General features: G+C 49.9%; 1 protein-coding gene across 2 annotated transcripts; it reads right to left on the reverse strand.

The window, feature by feature from the left end:
• Positions 1–459: 459 nt before the first annotated feature.
• RACGAP1 (Rac GTPase activating protein 1) lies at positions 460–9,537 on the reverse strand. 2 transcript variants are annotated; one of them, XM_014947455.1, is made up of 17 exons: positions 9,466–9,537; positions 8,143–8,231; positions 7,474–7,676; positions 6,967–7,103; positions 6,691–6,760; positions 6,418–6,471; positions 5,613–5,687; positions 5,350–5,467; positions 5,046–5,176; positions 4,646–4,810; positions 3,732–3,827; positions 3,291–3,489; positions 2,191–2,296; positions 1,838–1,970; positions 1,543–1,678; positions 1,175–1,283; positions 460–857 (listed from the first exon to the last, which is right to left on the reverse strand). In XM_014947455.1, the coding sequence occupies exons 2-17, from the start codon at positions 8,225–8,227 to the stop codon at positions 782–784; spliced, it is 1,893 nt and encodes a 630-aa protein (XP_014802941.1). In that variant the 5' UTR covers positions 8,228–8,231; positions 9,466–9,537; the 3' UTR covers positions 460–781. The 2 variants fall into 2 exon arrangements, with proteins under 2 accessions (XP_014802941.1, XP_014802942.1); XM_014947456.1 differs by lacking the exon at positions 9,466–9,537 and adding an exon at positions 8,879–9,275.
• Between the last annotated feature and the right edge of the window lie 8,431 nt (positions 9,538–17,968).

The following is a 17,968-nucleotide window of genomic DNA, read 5'->3' on the forward strand; positions in this document are numbered from 1 at the left end:
TCAGGAAAATCAGGGGACTCCCAAAAGCAAGGGTGCTATTAAACTACCCCCATTCCCCACACCTGGATGAGCAGCAACAGTAATACATTTAGATGACCCAGGAATCCTTTGGGTTTGCATCTACAGACAGTCCTCTACAAAATTTCCCCCTTGTAAACACAGCATCAGGAAACTTTAGAAAAGAGTCAGTCCCTCCAGCAGTCAATTAAACAGAGCATCTTCTGCCCATCAGAAAAGGCAACACTGCCATCCTCAGGATCACAGGACGCACAACCACAGCACGAGGCAAGAATTACAGACCTGTGTGCTCTTTGAAAAGGATTCTGACAAAGTACAATGGGGGGTGTCACTGCTGTGTGAAGACCAACCTATGGAGGTTTTATTTCAAAAAAAAGAAAAAACCACTTACGACCCTTGTATGACCGTTCCACTTCACATGGGTAGGAGACTGGATGACGACCCTTGTATGACTGTTCCACTTCACATGGGTAGGAGACTGGATGCTGCTGAAAATTGTCAGTGAGTTCCTCTAGCAGATTTTTTTTATTAACACTTTGAACAAATCCTGCTAGTTACCTCCTTCACCAATACTAAATTCAGAACATTAGATAATAAAAACACATTGCACAATAAAATCCCATTAAAAGTGTCAGCTAAGCTGAAAGATAAGAGGAAAAGATCTTATTACAGAAGCTGCCAAGGGCTGCGGAGGACTCGCGTTTACTGTACTCATGCATATTGGTGTGCAAATGCCAGGACAACACTGACTCCCAGGTCCACTTCACTTCAGCAGAGGAGAGGGAAAGAAGTTGCCCTGATGCCCAAGCTGGACCGCTGACTTGCTTTTGCTCCCAAATCTAGTTCAAGAGAAATAGAAAAATATCAGTTTGGGATTTGGATTATAGAGGCCTAAGCTCTTCCTTTCCCGGGGTCATTCACCCAAATTTTGCCCACCTCCCAAACAAAGTGCTCTTCTCCCTCCCATGAGATGATGCTCCTTAACCATTAAGCACCTTGCCCTGTTCTACAGCACTGATCAAGGGAGAGCTGACTGAGTAGTAAATCCAAACTGCTCCCAGAACTGGGCCCAAAAGTCTATTTTTAGTTCTCTTTGAACACCCAAACCACCCGCAGTCACCCCAACACCTTCAGGATAACACCCACGGGCACTCACCTGGGGGTGCTTTTGCTGAAGGTGGAGCGGACTCGCTGGGACAGGGAGCTGGACGATGGTGTCTTGAAGAGCTGCCGCTCTGGAGTGGTGAGGGGTCCCAGCATGCTCACTGTCAAGAGAGGCAGCCAAGTGAGCAACACAAGGACAGCTGAAGCTTTCATTGCCATGCAAGGAACATTAGATATTCCCTAGCATCTGTCAAAAACACTAGACAAATCTGGTGTTTCCTGGCATGCTTTGCTTCCCTCTTCCTCCATGAAGCGTGCAGGAATGGCTAGCTCCAAGAGTCTCACAAGCAGCTTATAATTGAGGGGCATTCTTTTTAATACAGCAGCTACACGGCCAAGAGAGCAGCACCCAGGGGTTACCTTTAACATCTGGTGTCTGTGGAGAGGAGTAGGCATTGGTGTTCTCAATTACATGCGCTGGGTCAATGTTTTCTTGCTCCACCACCATCAGCTGGCTCCAGTAATCCATAGGCAGCAGCAGAAGTCGCTCCACTACCTACAGACACCCATGAGCAGCTGAGGTTACACACTGGCAAACAGCTCTGACACACTGACAGCAGAACTGACAGCAGACTGCTTCAGCTCCCTCCACCAAGTCATTTGAATTCTTCAAGGGGGATACACTCACCCGGGTCAGTCCCTTCTGCCCACCTACCTTGGGTTGCCGCTTAGTATCTTGCAGGAGTGTCATAGGGTCAGGATCAGGTACCGCATGGGCAACTATTGTGGGGCCAAAGACTTTGGCCAAGTTGGCAATATCCATTTTAGTCTCTGGGCTTTGAGCTACCCTATATTTAATAGAAAAAAAAATTAAGAAAGAGAAAAACATAGCTTCTCCCCTTCACTTGTCATACAACTCCACTGTCCCCGACACACTTCAGCCTCTGAATGAGCAGGTTTTTTTTCCAGAACAAAGACTTTATGCTCCCAAGCAGTAACAAGAGCCAATTAGAGAAAGCACCAGTGGCAACCTCCCCCTTTAAGAACTCCCAGCCCATTTGAACATACCTCTGCAGGTGCATCATAAGGAAAGCCAGAGTGTCCCTGTTGGCCTGAGGAAGTTCACCAACTGCTTGGTACATAGCAGCAATGCTGTTGTCTTCATCCAAGATTTCTGAGGAAAAAACGTTTAGACCTCAGAAAGTTGTCTCAGAGGCCCAGCTGTAATGTTCCCCCCACAACAGTAGCCAGCCTGAGAAACTAGGAAGCCAGAAGCTTCATGTGCCACTGTAATAACTTTGTATCCTGCCCAAGCACTGGAACTTGTTGCTTTTTTCTGCTGTACTGTTTTGGAAGAGGAGACCTTCCCATTATGCCAGCAGTGTGCCCAGGTGGCCAAGAAAGCCAACAGCATCCTGGCCTGTATCAGGAACAGCGTGGCGAGTAGGGCCCGAGAGGTGATGGTCCCCCTGTACTCAGCACTGGTGAGGCCTCACCTTGAGTACTGTGTCCAGTTTTGGGCCCCCTACCATAAAAAAGACATTGAGGTGCTGGAGCGGGTCCAGAGAAGGGCGACAAAGATGGTGAGGGGTCTGGAGAATAAGTCTGATGAGGAGAGGCTGAGGGAGCTGGGGTTATTCAGCCTGGAGAAGAGGAGGCTGAGGGGAGACCTTATTGCTCTCTCCAACTCCCTGAAAGGAGGGTGTAGAGAGGTGGGGGTCGGTCTCTTCTCTCAAGTCACAGGCGACAGGACCAGAGGAAATGGCCTCAAGTTGCGCCAGGGGAGGTTCAGGCTGGATATTAGGAACAATTTTTTCCCTGAAAGGGTTCTCAGCCCTTGGAATGGGCTGCCCAGGGAGATGGTTGAGGCCCCATCCCTGGAGGTGTTCAAAAGACAGGTTGATGTGGTGCTGGGAGGTCTGGTTTAGTGCTGATGCTCCTTGTTTGTTGTGGGGGTGTCTATTTTTGTCAGTGAGGTTGACGGTTGGACAAGATGATCTTTAAGGTCCCTTCCAACCTAGAAGATTCTGGGATTCTGTGATTATCAACACAGCTGCAAGCACGAGGGCTCCCCAGAACACCGAGGTCTGCCGGTTCACACGACAGCTAACCCCGAGACCATCAAAGCCTAGGGAAAGAGTTGGAGAGGTCATTCAGCAACTCCTTACCTGCAGCTTCCATAAAAGTCTTGTTTAACCGGAAAGTGAGAAGGGGTTCTTTCAGGCTGCGTAGAAAGTCCTTGAGAAGGCCACAGATGGCATGGATATCATCCACTTTACTGAGCAAAGGGATATTTTTTGCTCTAAGATACTTCTCTTTCAGTTCCCTCACTGTCTTGTCACAGCCAGATATCCGGTAAAGGCCCGTCTGTTAACAGAAAGTGTTGCTTAGAGGCAGAATATCAACTGCACACACAAAGCTGACATCCTTCCACTCCCACTTCCTCTCCACACCTGAGGACTCCACACAGCCACTGTTGCTCACTCAGAGACATCTAACTGAGCAGCACTACACACACCATAAATAAGAGAAATTTGAGTTAACAATTTGCTTCCCTAACACCACAACCCATTTCATTAGCACTGTTTCACACCTCATTTCCATTTTACCTCATGCAGCCCTCGTTGCTCGATCTCATTAACACAGTGCACTATGATGGAAGGGATCATTGGAGGAGTGGAAGGGACAAAGTCCATCAGGGTCCCCTAAGAGACAGGAGTGGGGAGAAAAAAAACCAAAATGATACTCAGGGTCTTCAATACATGGAAAATACTCTTAGGAGTTCATAGTGAGAGAGAATCATAGAACTGTGTTGGTTGGAAGGCACCTTTCAGCTCACAGAGTCCATCCATCAACCCAGCACTGCCCAGATCCCCACTGACCCATGTCCCTCAGCACCACATCTGCCCGGCTTTTCAATCCCTCCAGGGATGGCAACTCCACCACTGCCCTGGGCAGCCTGTTCCAATGGCTGACAACCCTTTCAGTGAAGAATTTTTTTCCTAATATCCATCCTAAATCTCCCCTGGCACAACTTAAGGCTATTTATTCTTGTCCCATCGCCTGTTCCTTGAGAGAAAAGATCGACCCCCCCAGCTACACCCTCCTTTCAGAGAGTTATAGAGTGTAAGGTCTCCCCCCAGCCTCCTCTTTTCCAGGCTAAGATCTCCAGGTCTAGCCTTAAAAAACAAACGTTATTTCTTCTTCATCAGCCCAGAGAAGAGCAGCACTACATCCATCAGCTCAATGCTGCAGGATTGCCTACTCAGAGCTGCCACATTCACCACTCAACACCCTCCTAACATCACATCCCTACCGCCCACCCCCCTGGTTATTGAAGGAGTGGAAGGGGCAGAGTCCAACATGGTTAACAAGCTCATTTGTGTTTTATTGTGCAGCTCTAAGCAGTGGGAGCTCTTCAGGAAAAGGCACACTTGTTGGAGCCTAAGCACGTTCCAACCCCAACCAAAGATCAGCCCGTGTGTGTCAGAGCTGTGCTGCCCCGAGCTCACCCTCCACATACCTCCCCAATTTTGACAGGAGTGCCCGCCAGGGTGGGGATGCAGGGAAGGGGACAGCGCTCCCGACACTCCGGATGAGTGACCACACGGCAGTCTCTGCACCTCAGAGAGATTTTTCCAAATTTTACTCTCTTTCCACATGGAACGCATGATTCTGGCTTGATAACCTAATGATTCAAAGCATAGAGATGGGAAGAGATTAGTGACTGCAGTAACTCCAGAGGACTGAAATTAGCTAAGCCTACGGGATAACATATTCCCTGATCCACGCAGGTAACCACTGCAGTCAATATTGACTTGAAACATAATGGCTGGTGGCCTCTTTCCAAGAGCTTGATCTTGCACACATTTAAAATAATGGAAGAAGATGCTTTTTCTAATTCTCCCTGCCCGCAGACCTACCGTCTTTGAAACAAAATCATGCAGTCTCACTCCCCCATTGCTCTGCGGGGTGCTAGAGCCATCAGTCTCCGATTTGGATTCTGGCTGCTTATTGCCTAGGCTGGACTCGCTGCTCCAGGGCTGCAAAGGACCTGGAAGAGAGAAGAGGAGCGTTGACTGAATGGAATCACCCCCTCCATAACCTTTGCTTCAAAGCAAGTGCGTTATAAACCTCTGGCAGTTGCCCAAGTCCTGGAGGGACTGTAACCTCCAGCCTATGAAGTAGTTCCTTCAGGACTGGGACAAACAGAGAGGTGACACCTACCACTGTTTCTCCGTCTCTTCAGACCGTAAGGCACGGTCTGGATAGTAGAGATGGCTTCAATTGGGCCACCATCACTGGGGACCATGACAGTTGTCTTTGCTACTATGGATTCATTCCCCTGTAAATAGAAACATGCAGTTAGTGACAGCAATACTGACAGGACATAGAATTTTCTCATTTTTGGCCCTAGAAACAGATACACAATATGAACAACAAAGAACAACTACTTTAAACACACACAAACACAGCTGGGACCACCATACCTGGTCCGCTGTGGAGCCAATTGATCTGGTTTTCTTCTGACCTGGGGGGCCTTCAATGAACTGCCTGGAAGACCGCTGAAAAAATACAGTATGTTTTTGTCTATGAGGCAGTTAACACTGTTAACTTAGTGTTACACTAGTTCAGTACAACTAGAAGGACTGAACAACTCTCTGCACACACCACAGATCCATTAACTTCTGCTCTTCATGGCAACCTTGAAGCTGACATGAAGTATCACGAGACCTCTATATGCTGCTCTTTCAAATAATTTTTCTAGCCAGCTTTATAATCCAGTTCAGAAAACAGAAAGAAGGAAGAAAAAGAACGACCAAACCCACACACATAAAAAGTAGAGCAACTAAGCAAGTCCCAGACTCTTTCCAACTGGGCTAGTTATGATTTCAGGCTGTCCTTTCCCACCTGTGCCTACTGCATACTAACAGCAGCCCAGAACAAGCACAAGCTCCTTTACAGAATAGAAAAATATTAACTTCCTACATGTTTTCCCCCTAATCTGGTAGCTGTTAATCATCTCCAAGTGCTTTCTTGCAAACTCTAGGCCATAACAGAACAAGGTATGTGGAACTCCAGTCATTTTCAGTAGACAAACAACGACATCAGAATTAACTTTTAATCTAAATCCACACAGCAGAGTTGAATTCTAGTAGCAGCACATCCATCTGAAGTTTGATTGTGATTAGTAGCTCAGACATCATTATAGGTGGCTGTGAGATGACAGATGGTGACACTGTGTCAGCTAAGGCTAACAATAGAATCTATTTGAAGAGGAAGAATTGAACATACCCGCTTCTCTCTCTTTTTCAGTCTGACAGTTTTCACCACAGAGGAATCCCAGTCCTGTGGGAAATACACAGCTCCAGTTAGCTCAGTGTAAATACCACACAGCCTCTGGCCAGGACTTTCATTAAGTTTTAGCCAATAGCACACCAGAGAAATGCAAATCAGCTCTACCAGTTTAATACCCCAGTAATCTAAACACAAGGCGTCTCTAGAGACTACTGCACACCTCTAAGGTTTTACAGTGGAGGACAATTTTGGAACTTGGAGTTACATTACCAGTGACTCATCAGTCTTGTCAAAGCTGATGTCTGACAGAATCGAGGCAGATTCATCTATTGTAGACAGCCTAAAAAATCAAAAATTAGAAGAGACATGTATCGTTTTGGCTTTCAGTCAGTCCTGGTTCCAGAACAATCTTACTGACTCAGAGGAGCTGTACTTCAAACTGGGATAAAAAGGAAGATTCTGTTGATATGGTTGCAGTACATATCACAGAGGTACACAGCTGGATTGCTGTTTGAGACTGATGTTGCTCAGACAAACACTGCCCACCTTTTGTTGTCTGAACCCCCGAGAGAAGCCTGTGGCCTGTTAAGAAAGGCCAGGGCAGACTTCTGTTCTTCACTCAGCTGAATGCTCCCAGAGGCATCACACATGAGCAGCTCCCGAATCAGTTGCAATTGCCGCTCCTGTAAAGGTAGATAATATCAGCAGCTGTCACAGGATAAGCCATGTTTAATTACTGGATGAACCAATCCGAGGCGTTTGAGATACCACACAGATAGGCTCTCAGAACTTGTGTCAATTGACTGCTAATGGCTGCAGAGCCCGTGCTCCGACAGGTAATGGCAGCTCAGCTCCAAACAGCAGCCTTTTTCCAGACCAGAGCAGTTCGGCTACTACCAGGAGCCAAGCCAATTTGTTGTTGTTGGGGTTTTTTTTCCTTCCCAAGAAAGACGTTATCGGTAGTGCCAGTCCTTATTTTCCATAGATCAATGCAGTTTAATCACCTTGTCTCCACACTCTAAAGAGCCAACTGGTAACAAAGGAATTACTCACCAGCTTTTCGCAGTCTGTTTCAGCTTTTTGCCTTCGTTTGATCTCCACATCCACTTGATTGCGAGCGTGTTTCAGCTTCACATCCAGAGCACTACGTTCAGCTTCAGTTTTCATGAGAAGATCTTTGTACCTGCCAAGCTCATGCTCCGTTTTCTGCATTTTTCTCCGATACTCTTCAAAGTTCTTTGCTAACTGAATAAACTCTGGAGAGAAGATACATATATCTTTAGCTACACAGGCAAGCAGAGGGGATGCAGCAGCCCTCCTTCACTGACAGTAGATCTCTATTAATATAACCTGCTCTTAACTAAGGAGTAGAGAAGCCAGCCTTTCAGCAAACCCACCTACATTCTAGATGTTCATGAGATCTCGCAGTTTTTCAACCCACCACCTTTGTGTGATTATTAACCACAACAGTTAGAACAGGAGACCCTGCACAGATGAAGTCCACTTGCTACAAGCAGAATGTGGCCCTGCCTAGAAGTTCAACCTGTGACTTCGTATTTCTTGACAATGAAAAGAAACTCTTGAATCTGACTGCCTGCAGCAGTCTTATTACCCCTAGCATCCATCACCATCAGATTCTTCCATAACAGCTAATAATCTCTGTTTGCATGTTTATATTCTTACAGCAAACACAGCACAACCCACTTCAGAAACAGAACTCACTGCATTCATTTCCTTCACTTAAAGCTTCAGCCTGGCGCGTAAGTTGATCATACAGATTCCGCAAGTTCAGCATCGCAGTCTCCATTTTCCTGCCAAGAAACCAGAGCTAAATAAACAGCCCAGCCCTTTCCTCCCACCTCCAAAAAGAGAACATGTTACCAGCCCAAAGAAGAGAGAAACAGCTTCAGAATTAATGGGCTTTAGGTTTTTTTTAAGGCAAGTTTTAGAAGCTGCATAAAGAAAAAAACATTAAGAGTTATGTTTTATGAAGATTTATGCATCCAAATTCTTTCCTAGGGAATGAAGATCCTCAGCCCTCCACAGCTTGCAGACAGCAGGCCTACAGAGAGTGGCAATGCAGCTCCCCACCTTATTGGTCCCAGTATTCTCCAGGACACTACAGAGGCTCAGAGCCCAAGGCAAGTTGAGGAATCCCAAATCATTTTCCTTCTGGAAGGCTGCAGAGCACAGCTCATGCCCTGTCTACAAATAACTTGGTACAATATAGGCCACTAAAAATCTGCAAGTTTTCAAAGCTTCATAAGATAAAAATAGGAGCAACATTCTGGGGAATTTTAATTCAGTTTTAAATTTAGCTGCATTTTAAGCTAGAGCTCCTACTGCAAATAGCTGTTAAAATTCAGTCAGTCAGCACATTTTCCACAAGCAGTAGCAACAATGACATAAACAGAAGCAATGAAGAGGAAAGTCTCCAGCTCAGCAACACAGAAATTACCTCACTAATGCGAGAGGTTGCTGGAACACACAGGGCAGCCTTGACTAATAAATCAGCACTAGAAGCAGGTGCAAACGTAGTTGGGAGAGGTGCCAGGAGGGAGCACAGCACAGCAGAGCAGTTAAGAGCTCGGGACTTCACCCTGGAAAGCTTTCAGATACTCTGCTCACAGTTACTGACTCTACAGAAACACGTTTCCCAGGACTTTCTAATATTATGTAGACTACAAATTGAGGAAAAGCTCCCTGCTAAAAGGGCCTCCTCCATTCCTTATAGGCTGCTTAACTCACAGCAAGGGGCACTTCTACAGTTCCGTGCCTTAATTACCAGCCCCAGGATTATCAGCCCCACACTCAACCCGACGGCAGAGGCCGGGGAGGGCGAAGGAACGAGGCAGCGAGGGAAAAGGCCTCTGAGGAAACCGGCGCCGGAGCCGCCCAGGCCCAGGACGGCAGCTCCCCTCGGCCGGTGAGGGGAGCCCCGACCCCTAGGCGAGGTCCGCTACGGGGGACCCGACCCCTAGGCCAGGCTCGGTACCGGGGCCCCGCCGCTGCCCCTCAGCCGCCCTCCCGCTCCCGCGCACTCACCTCAGCCGCCGGCCCGGCCCGAGCTCCCGCTCCAACCGCCCAGCCCAACCGCCCCGCACTTCGGTTTGAATCCCCGCTGCCAGCCAATCCCAGCCCGCTCCCCGCTTCCCGGCCTCTGATTGGCTCTCTTCACTGCGACTTCTGGAGCCGAGCCGGCGCCATGTCTGCTGAGGGCGTGGCCTCTCTGCTCCGCACCCCGGCGCGAGGGCGGAAGGGGGCCTGAACGGCCGCGCGCTGAAGCCGGCCGGGCGCCATCTTTACTGTTGGTTGCTGGCGCCGGCGCGCGTTGCTTAGCAACAGAGCAGGCCGGGGACGCCGGCAGGGCCTAGGGCCCGCGGAACCGAGGGCTGCTGCTGCTCCTCTGAGGGCCCGAGCGCGGCCTTTGGCACCAGAGGGGCTGTTCTGGGGAGAAAAAAACGGTCCTAGGGCTGAGAACCAGTTGTGATTTTAAGCAATGCCATTAGTACACGTCACGGGTGGGCCTGAGTCACCCACACGCTGGTTCTGCAGCGCGCCATGAGGCCTGCGCCAGGTGCTGGATGCATCACGTATCTGGTTCAGAGCATTGGTACCCACTGGGAGGCCGTTTATTACGTGTTCTTGCTTGAGAAATGATGCCTCGACTGATTTTTGTCTTTGAAACACTGATTTGAGTGTTTCCACCGATCCATCCCACCTGCCGAAAGGCAAAACCCCATTTCAAGCCACGTACAAGTCTCCCATTCGCAGACGTTTAATGTGCTACACGATAAAACACAAGCCAAACCCCAACAATTACAGGAAGCAAAATCACATAATCATAAAATAGCAATGCGTTTTAATCTTTTAAATCTGAAACAAAACAGCGGGTAATTGAAGAATGGATATTAGCAATTAGAAAGCGGAACTAAATGCTTAAAATTGCTAAGTGGGAAAGGGAGTTCATAAAGCAGATTGCTGTCTAACATCCAGCTGCTTTTTCAGAACAGCTTTATTTAGGTTATATAGTCTGTTTTAACTTAATTAATAATAATTAATTCATAATAGATTGTAAAAAGCCTCAAGGTCCTCCGAAAAGTAAACACTAATGAAGCTTCCTTGAGGAAGATAGTCCAAATTATCTACATTTTATAGGGGAACTGAGGCCCAGAAGAGACATGACTCATCATCCAAGTGAACGGTGAAGCAAAAGAAAGGCACTGACCTTGATATTTGACCTCATAGCACAGAAAATTACCCAAAACCCCAATTTGCCCCAGTCTGGAAAGCAAGTGGGAAGCTGGTAGTTGCACCTGGCCCTGCCGAGCGCCTCCTGTGCATGCACAGCCCACCCTGGCACTTCTTGCACACCCATTTCTGAGGAGGTTCAGCTGTTTTGGTGTCAGCCCCGGGGCCTCTTGCAGCTCCTGCCTGTAATTAAATCTTCACAGCTAACATGTCTCTATTGGCAGATCATATTTATAGGCAGGCGAGTTGTTTTAGTGTCACTCTTAAGAGTTAAGGAGGCTTTTGCTCATAAGGAAATTCTCTTTTAAATTGTCATCCGCCATCTCGTGCCAATAAAAAGGCACATTATTTTAGATTATTGCCCCTGTGGTGCTTGTAGTGAGTTACTGCGTTAGGTACTGGGTTTCAGTGTTACGCAAATTAAATTTCTTCCATATGTGTTCAGACGTCGTGCTTTCAAATCCTCCTCCGAAACATGGTGGGTGGGAGCTCCAAGGGCATCAGGGACTGAGTATCCCAAAAAAGCTTCTCAGAAACCCCCTTCCTTGCTGATGTGCCCTGGACATGGCAAACAGGCCATGCCCTATGGCACACGCTGCTTGCTTGGTCCCAACCCCAGTCTCTAAAAGCTTTGTAGAGGTTTTTCTTCCTCCTTCCTGACTGATGCATGATGAGAAGAGAGGTCAGAAGCACCTTTCATATATTGCTTTACTTCAAGGGAGAAGAAAAGGCATGAAGATTGAGGGCCTTTTCAGGAGCTGCCTTATTGCAAAGTAATTATATTCTCTTTTGTTTGTGTCGGGGAGGGGAGGGAGAAGCTTTGAAATGTCTCATCTGGGAAACCGTTAATAGAATTTATGCTAATTTGATGATTCCGGCGATTACTGGCGGAAGCACTTCACATTTTCAGGCAGCAGAAATTCTCCTCCAGTTCCTCCTGCAGTCTCGATCCGTTTGGTCTTTAGCCTGTTCGCCTCCTCCAGCCACCAGAGACTCCCTCACTGGGCAGCACTTGCGGACCCCACGATGTGACCAGGATTTTTGCTTAAGACGATGCCAATGGGTTTGCTGGTGACCTCATGCCTCAATATTTTGGGGAAGAACGCAAAGAAATCTGCCCCGGCACCTCGCTGTGCTAGCAAGCAGCCCTGCAGTAACAAACCTTTCCCTCCCAGCCTCATCCTCTGGTGGAGCTTCACAAACACAAATCTGTCTGCCCGGCTCCTGCCTAATTAACTCCAGAATTGCAAACCCATTTGTGTAGCTTTGTGCTCAGGGGAAACCTTTATTAAGTTCCTTTTAATCCAAAACCAGTTAGAAAATGATGGTCTTCATCAACAGTCATTAAAAAAAAAAAAAAAGGGCGGGGGGAAAGGAAGCGGAACTAGAAACTTTAAGATGAGAGGGGGGAGGAAAGCAGAAAAAAAACCATCTTAGGTGCAATTCTCTTGATGCATTAATGCAGCACAGGTTTCAAAAAGGAATGATTCAGTAGCGTGAGGAAAATACCCGGCAGCCTGAGCAGGGAGGGCAGCCTGGGTTTAGCCGGAGGAAACTGGATTTTTTGGGGGAATTAATTTCTAATTTCTCGCGCCTGGCCTGAGCCGCAGGCCGGCAGATGGCATCACGCTCATGCCGTTGGGTGGGAGCTGCGGGGTCTCAGCCATCGCTCATCTGTGCAAAATATTGCTGGGCGCATCGCCCGTGCGGGCTGCCAGGAGGGTGCCGAAGGAGCCACGGTTACGCCGTCGGCCTGAAGGAGAAACCAGGTTTATCTGTGATCTCCTGCCTGCATGAACCCAGGATAATTCCTCCCCACCGCGACTGGCGTCGGGGTAAGGAGCACTTGGATGGGATCAGCCAAGCCTGTCTGCGACGACACGCGGTCCATCCTCTCTGCTCCTCGTAGCAAAACAGTGTATTAATGTCAGCAGAGAAGCCACAGCCTTACCCTGAACTCGTTAAAAAACAATGGGAGTCTCTATTGCCTTCATCTGGCTTTTAATGAATGACCTCTTGTTGCTGGGAGCTGCGAGCAGTGACAAAGGACCTTTGTGGGCTGATATTTATGATTTCATTTAAGCCAGGGAGTAAGCTAAGAGTGGAAAATATGAGCTGAGCTGATGTTTCCTGCTTTAAACTCAGAGGATCTTCATCTCGTTTTTGTGATAATACAGTTGTCATCTCTTAAATATTTGAGCAACTTGCAGCCGTGAACATTCCCACGCTGGAAGGACACGCGGGTCACACTCGGTGCCAGGGCAGGGAATGACTCCTGCTCTCCCAAGCCCCACACATCCCTCTGGGCTCTAGGGTGGGGGAAAGGTTTTGCATTTTCCTAGAGCCCCCAAAAAATTGCATGCACATCAGGCACACCGAGCCCTGCTGTGAGAGCCCACGACCTGCTTGTGGGGGGCCGGCGTCCAGCCCCGGGCTCAGCGCAGCCGCCGGGTCCGAACACCCCTCCCCGCACCCCAGCAACTTGCCAACACTGATAAATTTTGTGCCTTTTCCTTCGGCAGGCCTCAGCGGTGGATTAAGCAGCTGGGAGTCTGGAGTGAGAGCGCGTCCCCTCTCCTTTGCCATGCAAACAGAGAAAATTAATCTTCCAGCTTCCTCTGATATTTGGGCTGAATTACAAGCTGGGAGCGGAGATAAAGCGCGGGCGAAAGGAAGGTACAGGTAGAGCGGAGAGCCGGGCTGGCTGGCACAGGCCTTTGTCCGTGCAGATAAGGGCTCTCCTCCCTGTGTCATGCATAATTCACCAGCAGCACTGCCTCCCTCCGTCCCGGTCATCCCTCTTGCTGCTTTCACTGCTCTGCTCTTGGAGGAACGGGAAGCCTTGCGTCCAAGCCAGCCCGTGCATGTTGGCCGCGTGTGTGGGTGCAGAAACACACTCATCCGTGGGGAGCAAGCATGCATGTGTGCCCACAGACACAGCAGCAACGGGCAAATCTCAGCTGCAGCATTGCTCTCATTGCAGGTTTGCCCAGGGACGAGGTAAGGGGACGTTGTCCTGTCTACTCTGAGGCTGATGGAGCTGGGATACAACACTGCCACAGCCTGTGCCGGGACAGGACACCGGTGTCCTGCTCGCAGCCCCGCAATACCCGACACCAATCCAGCTCACCCAAACCTGCACATCAGCTCCTGCAAGGAGTGATGATTTCGTATGCCCATCACATTTCAGCTCCGCTAACCACGCTAGCTCCCTAAATCCCTCTGATGTTATAGCTGGATAGAGGTTACATCCTCTGGGATACCAACCCCGGCATTAACAGACACCAAGTGCATTTTATTTGGTCCATCATCCGGTGGCTTCTCTGTACCATTCTTGACAGAACTGTGCCACACAGAGCGGAAAAGCCATGGAGGTTTTCCATAGCCGCCGAGAGTTTCTTTCCCAGAACAAAGCAGAAATAACCCTGGTCACCCCCAGCCAAACAGTGAGCATAGACACCTGCTTAATTATTTTTGCTTTGTAAATGAAAGCAGTGCCATGAGTTTAATAACCACTGCTTGGGAGTAATTGGGGCGATTATTGTATGGCCCAGGGGGAAAATTGCAGCTTGTTATCTCCAGGGAGTAGCATTAGGATCCAGCAGATAATCAGAACGTTATTTGTTGCACTTTAGATGACATTTCTTATGGATTTAGAAGCGATAGTGATCAAACGGTGTTGTCAGAACCACCCCCAAAGTGGGGAATCCAGGGACCTGTAAGCTAAATAGCGTCTGAAGCTGCCCGAGACAGCTGCTCTTCCAGCAGGACAGCGTGAATAACAGACACATGTGCCACATTTGAGTTCAAACACTTCCAGATCTAAGCATCACTCATCTCCTTTTTAATTTGGAGAGAGAGATACCGCTCAGGACGCTGCATGAGAGGATGCAAAGGGGGGATATCGGCTCTAACAGATGCTGCCGACCGGATCTATTCGCAGCGATAAGGTTGCTTGAGACCATCCCTCCTCTCTTTCTCCCTCCTCACCCCGATCGATAGCCTCCGCCTGTCCTCTCCCCTACAGCAGCCCTGAAATTTGAGGCCTGGTCAGGAGCATTGCTCACACACTGCTGCAGCACAGGACTTGTCTGCACGGTCTCACGGAGACCATCAGCGCTGGGCATCCTCCCCAGATGTGCCATGATGCCCGCAGCCGAGCAGCTCCCATCGCTGTTGCACTCTCCGTAAGACATTTGTGCACAGTCAGGAAGCAGCTTTCAGCTCCTGGAGGGTTTCTGAGCTGGGGGAGCCACTTCCAGCAAACTCAGACTCGGCGGGTGGGGGAGATGCAGCACACCTCCAGTGATGCCTCCCAAACACTAGCCCTTCTCTTGGCACCCCAAACTGTGCTCATCCAGCCTGGACACAGTGCTGGAAAGAAGATTTTTAGCAAGGCTAAGCCCGGCCAGAGCCTCTGATGCTCTTTCTTTTGTAGGTTTGCTGCACAGGAGCATCCCCAGACCTCTGCTGCTGGGGACGGGCTCGTGGATGACAGGGCAGCACCTCGGCACCGGCACGACCCCAGCGAAGAGGATCCTGCCAGGCCGGGAGAGCGCTGAGCCAAGGCAGGCTCTGCTATTGATCCCCCAATCAATGACAATTCAAGGCCTGGAAATGACAGCGCCTTTTCTTAGTCCTCGATTCCCACCCAAGGCTGGAGCGGGGAGGAGGGAGCTCGCTCAGAGGTTTAGCAATAATCCAAAGCAGGAATGGGGACAGGAAGAGCCTCTCTTGCAGCAGGTGAGTTGTTTAACAAATTGGACACATAACAAGACAAAAGGCACAGAGGAAGGAGATCTGGCGGGACTGGACCTTTATCTCCAGCACGTTGGCAGCCAAATCTTTGTGCAATATTTATCAAGGGTGAGCGGGCAGGAGAATTGGCAGTCGATGCATAAGTGAGGAATTAAAGGCACTGCCATCCTTATCTCCCCGGCAGACACACGAGGGGAGGGGTGGACGGGAGCTGCGAGCCAGCCCAGGGCAATCGAGTTTGAAACCATTTGTGGATTTAACAAGTCCAAACTTTATTAGCTCAGCTGATGGGGAGGAGAGCGGAAGCACCAAGGAGGGCAAACCAGCACATCCGCATCCTCCGGCAGCCAGAGCTGAGCGTGCTGCCTCCAGGAGGGCATTTCAGCTAGAAAGTCCTCCATGTCCCCGGGCAGGCGTTGCACAGCCAGGGGACACAGCAAAGCTGCCCCAAAGGTACCAGGTGAGGGGGCAGATGTCTTTCCATTTCGGCTAGAAAGTCCTCCATGTCCCCAGGCAGGTGTTGCACGGCCAGGGGACACTGCAAAGCTGCCCCGAAGGTACCAGGTGAGGGGGCAGATGTCTTTCAAGCCCAGTTAAAATTCACCATTAAACCAGGGAGTTTAGGAGCTGCTATACTTTCTCTCCCAATTTTGCTCAGCAGTGAGACAAAGGCAAAAGATGCTCTGCCCTCGGGTACGTTCATATTTTCACGGGGCCACAACTGTCTTGAGGAGAGCAGACACCGCTTGGCACTTTGCAGCCACGCCATGAGTATGCCTCACCAGACACAGGCAGGAAAACCGCCAGGGAAGGGACAGATAAAACCTCGATAATATCTGCAGAGCTCTGAGTGGGTCTGCTGAGGGTTTTTGCAGGCGAGCTGTCCCCAGGGAGGGAAGCTCAGCTCCTTTGGTGGCCAGTCGAGTCCCCCGGCCCCTGCAGCGTGTGCGGCTCCTGCAGCTGCGGATGGAGAACGAAGGGCTGCTTCATCTTCACCATCCCCTGGGAATCCCCAGCTCTCACATAACGTCCTGGTAATTAACTCACTTATTGGCTTTGCTTTTGCTGAGATTGCACGTTCAAGATGGGCTCCATCTGCTCCTTGCATGAGCTGGGCTGTTGGTGGAGGATATCAAAGCCCCCCCCATTTATAATGGGAGAAACGTGTCATTTCTGTAAACGGGGGACAACGATAAGGCCATGCCAGGGACCAGCAGCAGCCCTCAAACAACAGGCTGCCCAACTCCACCAGCTCTTTCCCTGCCACCAAACTCGTGCCAAGCAGCCTCCTCCCCCAGGCACCCACCAGCCCTGGACCTGGCTCCACCGGGGCCACCACAGCCACCAGCTTCATTAAATTGTTTTAGGGGATTTACATCTCTCCGTTTAATTTCTCTTCAAGGCAAATAAGAGCACAAGAAGCCAAGTGGGACCTCATTTTTGCTGGACTGCTGTGTGTCAGGCAGCTGCCGGGGAGAAGGCACACTAATCTATATGCCTGGAGCATATAGTGCTATATTCCCTCCCTGCACAACACGATTCCTCCTGGAGAACTGGGACACAAACACCGAGGAGCAGCGACACCAGAGTAACTCCCAGCTCCAGCCTTTCTCAGGCAAGTTGCCCCTTTGGCCCCGACACGGTTCCCATAAATCGTCCCCAGGTTATTCCAGCCGCCGTCACGGAGCTGGAGCAGCAAATCTCAGCTCAGCTCCGAGCGGAGCACGTGGCGCTCGCCGGGTCCCCCAGCACCCATCTGCACTGCCTTTGTCTCCTCAGCCTTTGAGCGGTGCTTTTCCTCCTCTCTGCTGCAAAGAAACGCATTAGTTGCAACATTGCTTTAATTTGTTTGCCAGCTTTCAGAGAGCGGAGAGGCTCTGCTCCCATCGGTGCCGTTTGGAGGATGTTTGCACGCTGGCAGGATTAACCCTTCGGCTGCTGCGCCATGGCTCAGGCTGCTGGAGCGTGTTTGCACACCCAGGACACACGACCTGCCTTCTCTATCACAGCTTTGCAGTGCCCGGGGCCACGGCGAGCACGGGCCACTGGCACGACCTGGCACTTACCAGATGGGGGGATCCATTTCCCCTTCCAGCTATCCTCAGCGTTTCCTTAATGAGATGAGTTTTGTTGTGACCACAACCAGTGTCAGAGGGAATAAAAGAAAATGTGATCTGACTGGGCTCTACGGCAGTGACAAGGACACGGGGACGAGCAGCCTCTAGCAAAGCCAGGCCAGTGCAGGCAAAGAAATGGCATCGGACAAGCGGATCCAGGCTCCCCGGGCTGGTTCTGCACCCCAGGAGGAGCTGGGGGATCCCATCACCCTGCACCACATGTTGTGTATCCCAAAATCTCACCCCTCTGTGCACACACACAATGCTGTACCCACTCATGGCCTGGGATTGCAGCAAGGGGGTTGCCTTTGCTGGGCATGGCCGCAGGGACATCGACGTGGCCACCCACGGCATGGGACATTTCTTCTCATGAAGCTCCAAAACACCTTTGGCTTCTGACACAGGAATCAGAGTGGTGAAGA

The sequence above is a fragment of the Calidris pugnax genome, unplaced genomic scaffold (genome assembly GCF_001431845.1).
Source record: "Calidris pugnax isolate Ruff unplaced genomic scaffold, ASM143184v1 scaffold155, whole genome shotgun sequence".
NCBI classification, from domain to species: Eukaryota; Metazoa; Chordata; class Aves; order Charadriiformes; family Scolopacidae; genus Calidris; species Calidris pugnax.